General features: G+C 38.5%; 1 protein-coding gene across 3 annotated transcripts in view; it reads right to left on the bottom strand.

The window, feature by feature from the left end:
* The window catches only part of LOC140203019 (cytochrome P450 3A29-like), a 57,657-nt gene that overhangs the window by 17,349 nt on the left and 23,363 nt on the right, over positions 1-16,945 (bottom strand). For all 3 annotated transcript variants that reach the window (XM_072268702.1, XM_072268704.1, XM_072268703.1), the window contains 2 exons: positions 11,988-12,136; positions 10,051-10,178 (listed from right to left, as the gene is read on the bottom strand). In XM_072268702.1, coding sequence (XP_072124803.1) covers positions 10,051-10,178; positions 11,988-12,136 — 277 coding nt within the window. The remainder of the gene's footprint in view (positions 1-10,050; positions 10,179-11,987; positions 12,137-16,945) is intronic.

Below are 16,945 nucleotides of genomic sequence, written 5' to 3'. Positions count from 1 at the left end.
TTCTGCTATTTGGCCAACTTCCAATCCATGCTATCCATGTTTCTTTTATGCCATGGATTTCAACTCTGTTAATGAGCCAGTTACGTCACATCTTATCAATTCCCTTCTGTAAATCCATGTACATGGACTCCAAAGCTCACATCAATTCTAACTACAATCTTTTTTTTAATATAATTTTTATTAAATTTTCAAAAATACATGAAAAGATAAAATCTACCCACCCCCCCTCCCCTTAACCCTCCCCCCCCCCCATATATAGTCCTACCTAAAAAGAAAGAAAGAGAAAAAAAAGAAAAGAACCGCCTGGTTATTGGAAGGTTTCCACATGCTCCATGGGATTCAAAATAAATTTGGTATAATTATTCGTTACTTTCCCCAAGTAACCAAAATCTTTATCGGAGCACTTAAATATGCCATCCTATCTTTTGTAAATAAGGGTGCCAAATATTCAAAAATGTTACATATTTATCTCTTAAATTATAAGTAATTTTTTCAAGTGGAATAGAACTAGCCATTTCATTATTCCAACGATCCATACTTAAATACGAATCAGATTTCCAAGTAACTGCTATAGTCTTCTTAGCTACTGCCAATGCAATTTTTATAAATTCTTTCTGATATTTATTCAATTTAAGTTTCGGTTTTATCCCTTCAATATCACCTAATAGAAATAATACAGGGTTATGTGGAAGTTGAATTCCAGTAATTTGTTCCAATAAGACTCTTAAATTTATCCAAAAGGGTTGAATTTTAAAACAAGACCAAGTAGAATGTAAAAAAGTACCAATTTCTTGATTACACTGAAAACATTTATCAGATAGATTTGAATTTAATCTATTTGTTTTTTGTGGTGTAATATATAATTGGTGTAAAAAATTATATTGTACTAATCTAAGTCGAACATTTATTGTATTTGTCATACTGTCAAGACAAAGTCTTGACCAATTTGTTTCATCAATATTAATATTCAGATCTGTTTCCCATTTTTGCTTTGACTTATGGATTCCTTGTTTAATTGTCTGTTCTTGAATCAAATTATACATACAAGAAATAAATTTTTTAATTTTCCCTTTTTGAATTAAAATTTCAATTTCATTAGGCTTTGGCAAAAACATTGTTTGACCCAGCTTACCTATTAAGTAAGCCCTTAATTGAAAGTAACAAAAGAAAATATTATTAGATATTTTATATTTATCCTTTGTTCAAATGACATCAATATACCTCGCTCAAAACAGTCTCCTATAAATTTAATCCCTTTTTGGCACCAATTATATAAAAGTTGATTATCCATTGTAAAAGGAATAAGTCTGTTTTGGAACAAAGGTCTCCTTGCTAATAGAGATTTCTGTGTTTCCTTATCAACATTTATCTTATTCCATAGATCAATCAAATGTGTTAATATAGGAGATTCTTTCTTTTCCCGTATCCATTTAGATTCCCATTTATATATAAAATCTTCAGGTTTATTTTCTCCTATCTTGTCTAGTTCTATTTTAATCCATGCTGGTTTTTGATCATCGAAAAAAGATGCAATAAATCTAAGTTGATTTGCTTTATAGTAGTTTTTAAAGTTTGGAAGTTGTAATCCTCCTAACCCAAATTTACATGTCAGTTTTTCCAATGATATTCTTGACATTTTACCTTTCCAAAGAAATTTTCTCACACATTTATTTAACTCCTGAAAAAATTTCTGTGGCAATTGTATTGGTAATGTTTGAAACAAATACTGTAATCTAGGAAATATATTCATTTTTACAACATTGACTCTACCTACTAATGTTATTGGTAGTATCATCCATTTGTCAAGATCTTCTTGAATTATTTTCAACAGTGGCAAATAATTAAATTTATATAAATTCTTTACATCATTATCAAGTCTTATACCTAAATACTTTATACCATTTACCGGCCATCTAAATTGGGTTACTAATCGACATTGACTATAGTCTCCTTTAGTAAGAGGTAAAATTTCACTTTCATCCCAGTTTATTTTGTAACCTGATACCTTCCCATATTGATCCAATCTAGAAGATAATTTATGTAACGAATGTTGTGGGTTTGTTAAATATATCAAAACATCATCGGCAAAAAGATTAATTTTATATTCCTCTTGGTTAACTCTAAAACCCATAATATCTGGATCAATTCTAATTAGTTCTGCTAATGGCTCTATCACCAATACAAATAAAGCAGGTGATAGTGGACAACCTTGTCTAGTTGACCTTTTTAACTGGAATGTGTTGAAATTTGAGAGTTTGTCACTACTTTAGCTTTAGGGTTAGAATTTAAGGTTTTAATCCAATTTATAAAAGATGTTCCTAACCCATATTTTTCTAATACTTTAAATAAAAAATCCCATTCTAATCTATCAAATGCTTTTTCTGCATCCAAAGCTACTACTATACTCTTCTCATCCCTTTTTCGTGCCAAATGAATTATACTGAGTAGCCGAGTTACATTATCTGCCAATTGTCTATTTTTAATAAATCCTGTTTGATCCATATGTATTAATTTTGGTAAATATTTAGATAATCTATTCGATAAAATTTTTGCTATTATTTTATAATCCGTATTCAATAAAGAAATAGGCCTGTATGATGTTGGTTTCATAGGATCTCTGTCCTTTTTTGGCAATACTATTACAATCGCTGTTGAAAAAGATTCTGGAAGTTTATGTATTTTTTCTGCTTGACGTATTAGTTCCATAAAAAGAGGAAATAATAAATCTTTAAATTTTTTATAAAATTCAGGTGGAAAACCATCTTCTCCTGGAGATTTATTACTTTGGAGTGATCCTAAAGCTTCTTCAACTTCTTTTAATGCAAAAGGCATATCTAATCCCCTCTGTTCTTCCAAATTCAATTTTGGAAGAGAAACTTGTGATAAAAACCTTTCTATCTCATTAACATCATTTTGGGATTCTGATTGATATAATTCAGAATAAAAATTTTTAAAGGTTTCATTTATTTCAAGAGGTTTATAAGATATTTTATTTGCCCTTGTTCTAATTGCATTTATTGTTTTGGAAGCTTGTTCTGTTTTCAACTGCCAGGCAAGAATTTTATGTGCTCTCTCACCTAACTCATAATACCTTTGTTTAGTTCTTATAATTGCTTTTTCCGTTCTATATGTCTGAAGCGTATTATATTGTAACTTCTTATTGAGAAGTTGTCTTCATTTTTCTTCTGACATATATCTTTGAGATTCTTTTTCTATTCTTGTAATCTCTTTTTCCAATTGATCTAGTTCTGCCATATATTCTTTCTTAATTTTAGACGTATAACTTATTATCTGGCCCCTAAGATATGCTTTCATCGCATCCCATAATATAAATTTATCCTCCACTGAATGAAAATTTGTATCCAAAAAAAATTGAATCTGCTTTTTCATAAAATCACAAAAATCTTGATGATTTAATAATGTTGAATTAAATCTCCATCTATAAGCCACTTCTTCCTTGTCAGCCATTATTATTGTCATTAATAAAGGAGAATGATCTGATAATATTCTTGCTTTATATTCCATATTTTTCACTCTGTGTTGAATATGCATTGATAATAGAAAAAAATCTATCCTTGAGTAAGTTTTATGTCTATGGGAATAGAACGAATAGTCTCTTTCTTTAGGATTGATTCTTCTCCATATATCAATCAAATTTAAATCTTTCATCAATGATAAAGTTAAATTTACTACCTTCGATTTTATAACAGCCTTGGTTGATCTATCTAAGACTGGGTCTAAGCAAAAATTAAAGTCTCCTCCAATTAATATTTTTTCATGTGCATCCGCCAAATTCAAAAAAGCTTCTTGTATGAATTTTGCATCATTTTTGTTTGGTGCATAAATATTCATAAAAGTCCATAGTTCGGAAAAAAGTTGACAATGTATAATCACATATCTCCCCGCAGAATCAGTTATTACATTTTGTATTCTAATTGGTAACGTTTTATTGATCAAAATTGCTACTCCCCTCGCTTTTGAATTAAATGAAGCCGCAACAACACTACCCACCCAATCTCTCTTTAGTTTCTGATGTTCTATTTCTGTTAGGTGCATTTCCTGTAAAAAAGCTAAATCTATCTTCATTCTTTTAGTATATGTTAAGATTCTTTTTCTTTTCACTGGTCCATTAAGCCCATTAACATTAAAACTCAAAATATTCAATAAATTAGTCATTATTCTTAACAAAGTTACTCCAATCTAAAACATTACTTATCTTCTCAACTCTCATAGTTCCTTGGGGAATTTCTTTAAACTTCACTATGTTGCTATGTGTTCCCCCTCCCCCCCAACCTTCAAGGCAAAAAGAAAAAAAGATAAAAAAAAAGAAAAAACAAAATACCCCCCCACTAATGTTGTGAATGAAAGGATACACAACACTACCCCCCTCCATTTTACGGGTCGCGGCAAAAGCCACGCTTGCACACATGATTAACGTAGCAATCGATCAGTGCTTCTTCCAGCTCCCCCGCAACAAAAAAAGTTATATATATATAGACAAAATTAGTATTACTATTCCCAACTAATTTCCTCCAGTGTTAACCTTTCTTACCCCTCTCATATAATTAATAATATATTTATACATTCATCCAGCTTCAAAAATCCAACAAGTCCATTCTTTAACCCAATCTTCATCTTCAATCTATCTCTCTCTCCTGAGTTTGTTCTTGTATCTGGTGAATATTCAGAAAATCTTGCACAAACTGCTCTGCTTTCTGGTAGTCATCAAAAAATCTTTTTTCTCCACCAGGCAAAAAAATCTTCAAAGTTGCAGGATAACGCAGTATAAATTGATAACCATGATCCCATAGGGTTTTTTTCACTGGATTAAACTTCTTCCTTTTCTTCAAAAGTTCGTAACTTATATCAGGGTAGAAAAAAACTTTGTTCCCTTTAATTATCAATGGCCCTTTTCTATCTTTGGCAGCTCGAGCAGCTGCCTGTAGAATCCTTTCCTTGTCTTGAAATCTTAAGAATTTTATTAAAATCGATCGTGGATATTGGTCATCTTTTGGTTTTGGTCTTAGAGCTCTATGTGCCCGCTCAATTTCAATTGGTCGAGCCTCCTCTCCCATTTGCAAAACATCCGGGATCCATCTTTGAAAAAATTCTATTGGCTTTTCTCCCTCCATACCTTCTGTAAGACCAACAATTTTAATATTATTACGTCTACTGATATTTTCCAACATATCCACTTTCTCCAAGAGTCGGTTTCTTTCCAAGTTCCAAACAAGCAAATCATTTTCTGTTTTTTCCACTCTATCATTCATCAGCCCCATTTCTCTTTCCCTCTTCTGAAGCTTCTTTTCCATTTTGTCCTGTCTTTCCATAACTTTATTATAGCACCTCTTCGTATCTCTAAGCTCTTCTCTTACTTTTCTTAATTCAGCCGTTGATTGCAATAGAGCCTCTCTTATGTCTCTATCATCTCCTTTACTTCCACTCGCTTCCAATTCTTCCTCCTCTTCTTCATCTGTGTTCTCTGCAGAGTCCAATTCTGACTCTGAGTCATTTTCAATTGCAGTGGGTGTCGGTTCTTGTAGTTTGCGTTGTGTCGATTTGCGCATGCGCTCTTCTTTGCGCATGTGCATTTCCGGTGTCTTCTTCAGAGAAACCGTTGCCACTGCCATTGCTCCCTGTTCTACCAAAGGAGATCCAACCTGAGTCCGAGGTTCCATCGTTGCAGTAGGCCCTTTTTTCTTCCCGTCTCGCGGCTGCTTCACAACAGCAGACTTCTTTTGTTGCAGTTTAGGAGGCATATCGTAAAGTAGTCTTACAAAGTTTATAAATAGTTTTGAGAAAGTATTTAACAACTTTGTTTTATTTAAACGGTACTTTACTGATTTGTTGCGGGAGAGCTGGATTAACACGTCTCAATCCCACGTCATCACGTGACGCCCCCCCCCCCCCCATCTACAATCTTAAGCAAACTCTATCACCCTGCAAATACAGGGTGTTTTCCAGAGATTTCCAAATCTATGTTGGGTATCCACCATAATTTGTCTACCTCCAGCCCAATTATAAATCTAACCGCCAAATAGAATGGCATTTAACACTGGAAGTCAGCTCTTGTGTGTCTCTGGAGAGAAGACAAAACCTACGAGTCTACAATCATTAGCCTTCAAAGCCTATCTGTCTGAAACATGAAAGGTCAGCTTTCATTTTAGAGCCTGTAAGCAAAAAAGCCCAACAACATCAACAATGGATTTTTTTCTGCCCTTCACAATATTGAAAGGACCATCAATAATGGACATGGGTAGCAGTCACACTCTTTACAGAGTTGAGCAAGAAGCCTGGAATTCCAAACCAAAGCCTTTCACAACGCAGAAGCCCATTCAGCTTTAACACATTAGAGTCAATTCATCTGTCTGCTTTGTTCCACCCACCACATGTACTTAATTTATCAACAACCCTTGAGAAGTGACTGGTGAATCTAGTGGTATTCCGCATCATAATCCTCCCCATTAATATCAGGATCTTGAGCTGAACTAGAAAACCATAATTCTACCCTCCAACCGTATTTCTCTCAGCCATCCACTGTTGTTTATGTTTGTTTATTCTGTTGTATATGTTATGTATAATTTAAGCAAATTTCATTTTTCTGTAATTTATATTCATCATGTTTGTAAAGCTCTGTGCTACTTCTGCACATTTTCTGACATTTATATACTGGATATGTATGTCCCTGACAATGATTTGAAGTTGAATAATTGCCCAATTCCTCTTTCAGGATTTCAAATATATACGTACCTACCCATTTACCTACTTATCTACTCATCAAACAATGGAAAAGATTAGCAATAAAATTTTCAAAGCTGTTTTTTACTTCAATAACAGCACTCTTTCCTTTGACTTGCCTTATAGCCAAACCTCTAATTAGTGATTTATTGGTCCAATGAAGTTCTCCTATAACCTCAGAATTGGCTGGGAAATAGGCTGTGGAGTTACACACTCACTCCACATTAGGAAAAATAGAATAAATTCACGATCTTCAGCTTGGATCAATTTAACCAATTTGTAGCAAGATGTTCAAAATGCTATGCATACTCCAGCGTTCTTACTCCTTTCTCCCTCTAAACTTTAACATCCTGATTAATCAGGGACCTATCGACCTCCACCTTAAATATGCCCAAAGACTTGTATTGTACAGCCATCTGTAGCTATGAATACCACAGAATCACCATCCTTTAACTGAAGAAATTTTTCCTCATTTCTATTCTGAATGGATGTCCCTCTATTCTGAGGCTGTGCCATCTGGTCCTAGACTTCCTCACTGTAGGAAATATGCTCTCTGTATCCACTATCTAGGCCTTTCAATATATGATACGTTTCAATGAGATCTCCCCACCCCAAACCCATTCTTCTGAACTCCAGCGAATACAGGCGCAGAGACATCAAACGCTCCTCATATGTTAATCCTATCGTTCCTGAGATCATTTATTAATCTCCTCTGGACCCTCTCCAATGCCAGCACATCTTTTCTTAGACAAGGGACACAGAATTGCTCACAATACTCCAGTGTGTATGACCAATATCTCTGCATTACACCCATACTTCTGTACTTTTGTCCTCTTGCTATGAAAACTAACATTGCATTTGCTTTCCATACCACCAACTCAACCTGCAAGTTAACCTTTAGGGAATCCTGCACGAGGACTCCCAAGTTTCTTTGCACTTCGGATTTTTAAATTTTCTCTTCTTTTAGAAAATAATCCATGCCTTTAATCATTCTACCAAACTGCATGACCATGCACTTCCCTACACTATATTCTGTCTGCCATTTCTTTGTCAATTCTCCCAATGCGTCTGTCCTTCTGCAGACACCCTGCTTCCTCAACTCTAGTTGCCCCTCCATCTTCTTTGTATCAACTGAAAACTTGGCCATAAAGCCATCAATTCTTTCATCCAAGTCATCGACATATAACATGAAAGGGATGGCCCAAACACCGACTCTTGGGACACACCAGCAGTCAACCAGAAAAGGCCCATTTATTCCCATTCTTTGACTCCTACCAGTCAGCCGATCTTTTACCCATGCTAGTATCTTTCCTGCAATACCACGGGCTCTTATCTTGTTAAGCAGTATCCTTTGCAGCACCTTGTCAAAGGCCTTCTGAAAATCAAGTACACAACATCCACCAATTCTCCTTCGTCTTTCCTGCCTGTTATTTAGAAACATGGAAAACCTACAGCACGATACAGTCCCTTCGGCCTACAAAGCTGTGCCAAACATGTCCTGATCTGAGAAATTAGCTAGGGTTACCCATAGCCCTCTATTTTTCTGTGCTCCATGTACCTGTCCAGGAGTCTCTTAAAAGACCCTATCATATCCGCCTCCACCACCATCGCTGGCAGCCCATTCCATGCATTCACTGCTCTGTGTAAAAAAAACTTGCCCCTGACATCTCCTCAGTATCTACTTCCAAGCACCTTAACACTTGCCCTCTCATGCTAGCTATTTCGGCCCTGGGAAAAAGCCTCTGACTATACACACAATCAATGCCTCTCCTCATCTTCTACACCTCTAACAGGTCACCTCTCATCCTCCACTGCTCCAAGAAAAAAAGGCCAAAAGAATTTTCCTCAAAGAATTCCAACAGATTTGTCAGTCGAGATTTCCCCTTAAAGAAACCTTGCTAACTTCGTCCTCTTTTATCATGTGCCTCCAAGTACCCTGAAACTTTACAGCTAATAATAGACCAACATCTTTCCACACGCTGAAGTCGGGCTAAGTGGCGGCCTAAAATTTCCTTTCTTCTGCCTCCCTCCCTTCTTAAAGAGTGGAGTAACATATACAAATTTCCAGTCCAAAACAATTCCGGAATCTAGTGATTCTTGATATATTATTAATGCCTCCATAATCTCTGCAGCTACCTCTTTTGGAACTCTAGGGTCTAGTCCATGGCTTCCAGATGATTTATCTACCTTCAGATTTTTCAGCTTCACAAGCACCATCTCCTTATTAATAGCAACAACACTCACTTCTGCCCCCTCACACTCTTGCACTTCTGGCATCCTGCTAGTGTCTTCCACACTGAAGATTGATGCAAAATACTTAAGTTAATCCACCATTTCTATGTCCCCCGCCCCCCAATAACTACCGCTCCAGAGTTATTTTCCTCTTGACTCTGTTTTACTGTTTATATAATTGAAGAAAAACTTTTTGGATCCTCTTATATTATTAGCTAGCTTACTTTCATATATCATCTTTTCTCCCTTTATGACTTCTTAAATTGCCTTTTCAAAGGTTTTTCAAAGCTTCCCAATCCCCTACCTTCCCACTAATTTTTGCAACATATATACTCTCTCTTTTGCTTTCGTGCTGTCTTTGACTTCCCTTGTCAGCCATGGTCACCTCATCCTCCATTCAGGATACTTCTTTATCTTTGCGATGTATCTTTCCTGCACCTTATGAGCTACTCTCAGAAATTCAAGTCATTGCTACTCTGCTGTCATCCCTACTAATGTCCCTTTCCAATCAACTTTGGCAAGCTCCTCTCATATCTCAGTAATTCCCTTTACGTCACTGTAAAACTGATACATTCAATTTTAGCTTCTACTTCTCACACTGCAGGGTGAATTTTATCATATCATGATCACTGCCTCCTAAGGGTTCCTTTACCCCGAGCTCCTTAATCAAAACTGGATCATTACATAGTAATCCAGAATTACCGCTCCCCCAGTGGGCTCAACCACAAGCTGCTCTAAAAGGCTATTTCATAGGCATTCTACAAATTCCATGTCTTGCAAATCTTGAACACTGTCCAACACAAGCTTCTGTTATCCAGTGCAGAAGGTCAATAAATTTCAACAGTGATTGCAGGTGCAGCCAGGTTGGACATTTATATTGCATGCATAAAAGACAAATTTAAGAAATTGCAGAATTACACCATATTTTCAAGGACTCCCCCCGCCCCCCCTACAACCTTCCTCGGTCAAACAATATTGTTAAGAGTCACCTCCTTCTCAGTTACGAAATTACTGTCAGTGTTGTGGAATGAAAGAGACAAAATGTTTGCAGAAATGTAAATATGTCAATTTAACACTCACATTGTGTACACCTTTCTGCCTCTTTTCCTTCATATTTAGTATGACTCTCATGAAAAAGTCATTCACATCTTTTGGGAAGACAGAGATACCCAATTTCTCCAGGATTGGAGTAAGTGGAGGAAACAGCACTGAAAAAAATACAAAAACATAGAAATTACTGTTGAGAGTAGCCATGTACCTGCTCATTTGAAAGTAAGTGGGGTTATGGAAAAGAAATAACAAAGAGCAATTGAGAAGCAAAGTAAGTAATTAGTTTTAGTTCAAGGATGAAGGGGATTGGGGAGGGGCCAGAGAGGTAAAAGGAAAGACTGAATTCAGTGGCATTTTCACAGACTCTGGGTATCCAAGGGCTGCACTGCCAATTGTTGAAATGTAGCTCCTATTGTAATGTAGGGATATAGCAAACAGCAAGGATCCACAAACAGCACGGAGCAAAAGATCTCCTGATTCAAGTGTGAACTGGGCTCCCTCAAAAGTAGATTGGCCAAATATCCAAAAGAAGTTTCCAGTTGTCATATGGAAGAATAGGATCCTCTGCCCTCCCAGGACAGCAGATGAAGCCTCAATTTCACATCTTATCAGCACTTCTCTCAGCAGCATGCTCTCCCATTGCTGCCCTGAAATGTCAGTGTGGATCATTTGTTCAGATCTCTATAGTGTAACTTGTATCCACAACCTTTCGATTCACCTGTTGGGCAGAATCTAAGGATGTGTAGACAGTGCACAATGTTTCCAATCCACTTTGTATTTAATAAGCTACATTAGGATCATAGAAAGATGCCATTTAACTATGTCTTCGCTACCCTCTGCTAGAATATCCAAGATCAAATCCATCATCATAATTTTTTCATGTGCTATACGAGCCCCTCTAATCCTAATTATCACACATTTTTCTTTTTAAAAGGGATCCAGATGTTCGGATGCATGAATGACAACAAGTTAGCAGGTAGATCCAACAAGTTGTTAAGAAGGCAATCAGCGTTCTGGTCTTTATCGTGAAGGGATTGGAATTTTAAAATAAGGATGTTTTGTTATAGTTGCACTAGTATTGTTGAGGCTGTATCGGGAATGCTGCACACAAAAAAAAAGCATAAAGTAGTGTTGGAGGCAGTCCAGAAGAGATTCACGGGGATGAGACGGTTGTTCTGTCAAGAGGTGTCAGACAGTTTGGGTCTGTATTCCTTTGTGTTCAGAAGATTGAGGGGGTGACCATATTCAAATATGTAAGATTCTAAGGGGATAGACGACAAGAGAGGCTGCAAATGCCGGATTCTAGAATAGAAACAGAAAGCTGGAAAACTGCTGCAGGTCAAGCAGAATCTCTGTAGCAAAGGTGGTAGTCAACGTTCTGGGTCGAGACCCTGCATCAAGACTACAACAGGACAGGAAAGATTGCCAATGGAAGCAGTATGTAAGGGTTGGGATAGAGGCTTAGTAGGTGATAGGGGGGACTGGATGTGAAGGGAATGATGGTAGATGAAACCAGGGAAGAGGAGTGGAAGAGAGGGATGAACAAAAAAAAAAGAAGACAAATAGTTGGGTTGGTGAATGTATGTGGGGAGGAGAGCACCAAGTGGGTGGGCTACCTGGAGACATAGTTACAAAATAAGCAGCCAGTAATTCCAAAATGAGGTGTGTTGAAATTTATTTTCTTAGAGGATGGTGTATCTCTGAAATTCTCTGCCAAGAGGAAGCCAGGTCACAAGTAGTAATTTGTGGAGATATTGTGCTTGAAAGATACATTCCTGCCTTAAACTATGCACATCAGAAACAGGACTGTGTTTACCCCAGGGTACAAAAGTATTTTGTCAACTAATTTTCAGAAAATCCAAAACATGGAACAGAGCAAAATAGTCAGCAACTAATCAGTGATTTCCATAACCTAAAAGAAAACCCTTATCTTCCTTTACGTAACATAAATATTTCACATCACTTACAAATCAAAAGTATCAGCGGATTGAAGAAGGAAAAATCAGCAAGTTTCCTGGCATTTTTCAGAAATGGATCATTGGGGTTGTTGATGGAGTCAACATCCACACTGAATGACGTACTAGTGACCACGTCCAGACTGTATGCTCCAAAAAATCTGACAGAAGAAAAATGTGTTAGTTAAGAAATGAATGATAACTGAGCAATCTTTTGCTGCATGAGAAAATGTAATTATTATATAGGTTTACACCACAGATACAGACTAGCTTTCTTTCAAATGCATTTTAATGTTTATACTCCTTTATTCCATTGATTCGTGGTCTCATAATTTTCAAAGTAACAGCAATTCTCTATAGTTTCCTTTGGGACTCAGGATTGTCCATATTACTAGGCTATGTCTCTTCTCCACCAGACAAATGGATTGAGTAGCTCAATATTTATTCCATGAAATAAATTTCCTCCCGGGAGAAGATGGCGACGCGATGACAGCGCGCGTGGCCACTTAGGTCACGAATATCTGTTATTTGTCAAGTAGGGGACCGTGCACAATCCTGATTTGATGGAGATACACGTGAGAGCACAGCGGAACATCTGGAAATCTTCTGAAATGACTGCTTTCCTACCGCTACTACTGTGTGGTAACCAGAATCTCTGGAGCTGAAGGCCCTGAAAACCTCGGCTTTGCGTGTTTCAGCAGCCGGGGAGAGGTCGAAAGCGCTGAGCAGAGGATGGCTCTCGGGAGGCTGTATCGGAGAGGCTGCTCGGAAGCTCGGAGTTTTCGGACAGATGGACTCAGGGTCGGCTGCTCCCAAGGTATCAGCAAGTTGATGGTGCCTGGAGGTTTATGGCAGGGAGTTTCTCCCTTTTGCCGCCTGCTATCGGGGACTCAGGAGTCGATCGACTCGGGACTTGGAGAACTTTTTTTTTACTGTGCCCATGGTCTGTTCTTTATCAAATTATGGTATGGCTTTGCACTGCTGTAACTATATGTTATAATTATGTGGTTTTGTCAGTGTTAGTCTTTGGTCTGTCCTGTTTTCTGTGATATCACTCCAGAGAAACATTGTATCATTTCTTAATGCATGTATGCATTTCAAAATGACAATAAAAGAGAACTGAGTGTTCTCATAATCTAAAAAAAATTAATGAATTTTTAAAACCCTGTCTTGTTCACCCCTACATCTTCTGGGCCTTTAAACAGAACATACACTAGATCAGGTGTCCCCAACCTTTTTTGCACTGCGGACCGGTTTAATATTGACAATATTCTTGTGGACCAGCTGACCGGGGGCTGGGGGGTTGGTTGCCAACGGACAAGAGTAGCAGTCAAATACGTTGCGTTTACCCAGAGAAAGACTACAATGACCATGAAGCCTTGCGTGGGCACCAGTGCGCATGCGTGTACCTGCTGTTTTTTTTCCCTGCAAATCATTTTTGGTGATTCTGTTCGGGGGGGGGTGTTAATCATGATCAGAATATAGGTGATAAGTGGCTAATACACTCACTTTCATTTCTAAAAGGGTTTATCTAACGAATTTAATATTAAACACAGCGCATATTTTTCTCGCATGAATACAGTGATAAGTCAATTATCAGGGGAGCTTGAAGTAAGTGTTGAACGAACTTCCAGTAGAAGTGGTAGAGGCAGGTTCGATATTAACATTTAAAGAAAAATTGGATATGTATATGGACAGGAAAGGAATGGAGGGTTATGGGCTGAGTGCAGGTCAGTGGGACTAGGTGAGAGTAGCGTTCGGCACGGACTAGAAGGGCAGAGATGGCCTGTTTCCGTGTTGTAATTGTTATATGCTTATATAAGTCAATAGCATCATAACATTTTAAGTAACGTTTGGATATTAAACACACAGCACGTATTTTCCCCGTATGAACATATAAAATCATTTCAATACACCAACATCGCTGAATCAGTGGGAGCCCTGGGCTTGTTTTCCTGCAATAAGACGGTCCTAACCAGGGGTGATGGGAGAGCGATACTCGAAGGGGGTTCCTTGTGTCCAGTCTATTCCGCAATTTAGTTTTCATTGCATTCATTGCAGAAAACTCCGCTTTGCAGAAAAATGTTGGAAATGGAAGGAACATTTTCAGTGCTTTTGTGGCTATCTCAGGATATTTAGCCTTGACTTTGATCCAGAATGCCGGCAGAGATGTTATGTCAAACATACATTTCAGCCCGCCGTCAGTTGCAAGCTCAAGGAGTTGATCTCCTTCCCGTGCTGACATGGATGATGCGTGCGTAATGGCTCAACAGTGCGTGTGACAGGGACTGAGGAAAGGTTTTCTCGCGGCCCGGTAGCTCATGCTTTGTGGCCCGGTGGTTGGGGACCGCTGCACTAGATAGTTCTTAAAGAATTTTAAATAGCTCTATCAGGGCCCCTGCAATTTCTGCACAATCCTCCCACAAAGTCCAAGGGGAGACATTGTCAGGTCCTGGGGATTCATCTACCCCAATGCACCTCAAAGTAGCCAGCACGTGCTCTTCCATAATCTGCACTTCCAACTTCAGTGTAAACATCACTGGCGAATCTTGCAAAGTCAAGACACATTTTTGAGCATTCCTCCATGTGTGGAGATTTTCATATTGGAAAGTGACTACTAGAACCACCTCCTGCCAGGCTTTGCTGATAGTGGCAGATTCCCTGTCCACCCCCAGTGCGTGCATCTTCTCCTTCCTACAGACATGCCTCTGACTGACCGCAACGTTCATGTCCTTTAGAATAAAGGTGGGAACTCTCAGGCATCCCCTCTGCAGCATCCATGGCAACCAAAATATGCATCATTGCTGTGAAATTGCCACTGGAATTGCACTATTGATGACTGATGTCCTGCTCAGTTTGCTACACAACAACATGTTGGGAGATGCACAGAGCAGGTGTATAGGTGCTCCTCTGTGACAGGCTTCAGAGAGTAAACCACTCCAACAGCACTTCCTTTTCTTTTGGGACACTCATTTGGACAAAACATAGAATATCTGCCTAGAAAATGCACTGCATCCACTTTTGTAATGTGATGTGTCTAATTATGTTAATGTTATTAAGATTAATATCAAAAAAAGCATGAAATATTGATCCTTTAGCATGGTTTTTTCAGCTAAGCTGGAATCAAACTCAAGAATAGGAATTTACCATCAAGTCTTGATAGACTTTGATCTTTCAAATGGGGAAAAATACAAAAAGGTAAAATTCATAGGGAAGTATTTTAGTTCCACTTCCCATTCCGCTATGTCTACCCATGGCCCCTCCACTGTCGGGATGAGGCCACACCTAGACTGCAGGAGCAACACCTTATATTCCATTTGGGTGGCCTCCAGCTTGATCCCATGAACATCGATTTCTCGAACTTCCAGTAATACTCCCTCACCTCCCCCCTCCCCGCCGTTCTTCCCCATTTCCCATCTCCTTTTCCGTCTCTCACCTCATCACCTTGCCCGCCCATTGCCTCCCTCTGGTGCTCTTCCTCCCTTTTCTTTCTTCCATACCTTTCTGTCTCTTTTAATCAGCTTTCCCGCTCTTTACTTCATCCATCCCCCTTCAGGTTTCACCTATCACTTTGTGTTTCTCTCTCCCCTACGCCCACCTTTTTAAATCTACTCCTCGGCTTTCTGTCTCCAGTCCCGCTGAAGGATTTCGGCTCAGAACATTGACTGTACTTTTTTTCTATAAATGCTGCCTAGACTGCTTAGTTCCTCCAGTGTTTCATACTGTGTTGCTTGGATTTCCAGCGCCTGCAGATTTTCTCTTGTTTGTTTCAGCTTCTATAATGCTGTTATGAGACTATTTAATGGAGCTCTTGACCTCACAGTCCATCTCAACGTGGGCTAGCAATTTATTGTCCGCATTGCCTCTGTAACTCTGACAGATCTTTCTGCTTTGTGCTGTTTCCTTTCTTTTGTACTACCTTGATATACTGATGTTGTCAGATGATATGTATGGATGTCATACAAACAATTTTCTTCTCTGTACCCCAGTACATGTGACAGATTAGAATGGGCAAAGAAGTGGGAGATGGAATATAGTGTATGGAAAAGAATGGCCTTGCAGTCAGGGAGAAGGAATAATTGCATAGACTATTTTCTAATCAGTGAGAAAATTCAGAAATCAGGTGCAAAGGGAATTGGGAATCATCGTGCAGGATTCCCCAAAGGTTAACTTACAGGCTGAATCGTTGATAAGGACAATTTGAGAGGACTAGATTATAAAAGGTGGACACAATGTTGAGGCATATAAGGCATTGTTCAGACTGCACTTGGAGTAGTCCATTGTCCATTGTCTAAGAAAGGATGTGCTTGCATTGGAGAGGGCCCAGAGAAAGTTCATGAGAATGATTCTGGGATTGTAAAGACAGAATGTATCAGGAGTGTTTGACCGCTCTTGGCCTGTACTTGCTGAGTTCAGAAGAATGAAAGGGGATCTCCTTGAAATCTGTTGAGTATCTAAAAGCTGAGCTAGAGTGGACATAGAGTGAATGTTTCTTGCAGTGTGAGAGTCTAGGACCAAAGGGCACAGCCTCAAAATGGAAGGACATCCGTTTAGGACAGATATCAGGAAGATTTTCTTTAGCCAGAGGGTGGTGAATCTATGGAGTTCATTGCCACAGATGGCTGTGAAAGCAAAGTCATTTAGTATATTTAAAGTGGAGGTTGATAGGCTCTGAATAAAGGCGTCAAAGGTTACGGGGGAAAGGCAGGAGAATGGTGTTGAGTGGGATAATATATAAACCATGATTGAATGCGGGAGCAGACTCAATGGGCCGAATAACCTAAAGCGATAAATCAATTACCAATCAGTCCCACTTTACCCTTCATATTCAGAAATATATTGATCCCTGAATCAGGATAATCAATTAAGTGATGAGGAGTCAGATATTATATTCGTCCTCTGTGGGAACACCAAGAGGTTGAAAGTGCTTGGATAAATAGGAACGTGATCCGTGACAGAGAACCCAAAGG

Source organism: Mobula birostris, chromosome 9, assembly GCF_030028105.1.
Source record: "Mobula birostris isolate sMobBir1 chromosome 9, sMobBir1.hap1, whole genome shotgun sequence".
Lineage (NCBI taxonomy): Eukaryota > Metazoa > Chordata > Chondrichthyes > Myliobatiformes > Myliobatidae > Mobula > Mobula birostris.
The sequence above is the reverse complement of the archived record's forward strand: the minus strand, read 5'-3'. Positions and strand labels throughout refer to the sequence as shown.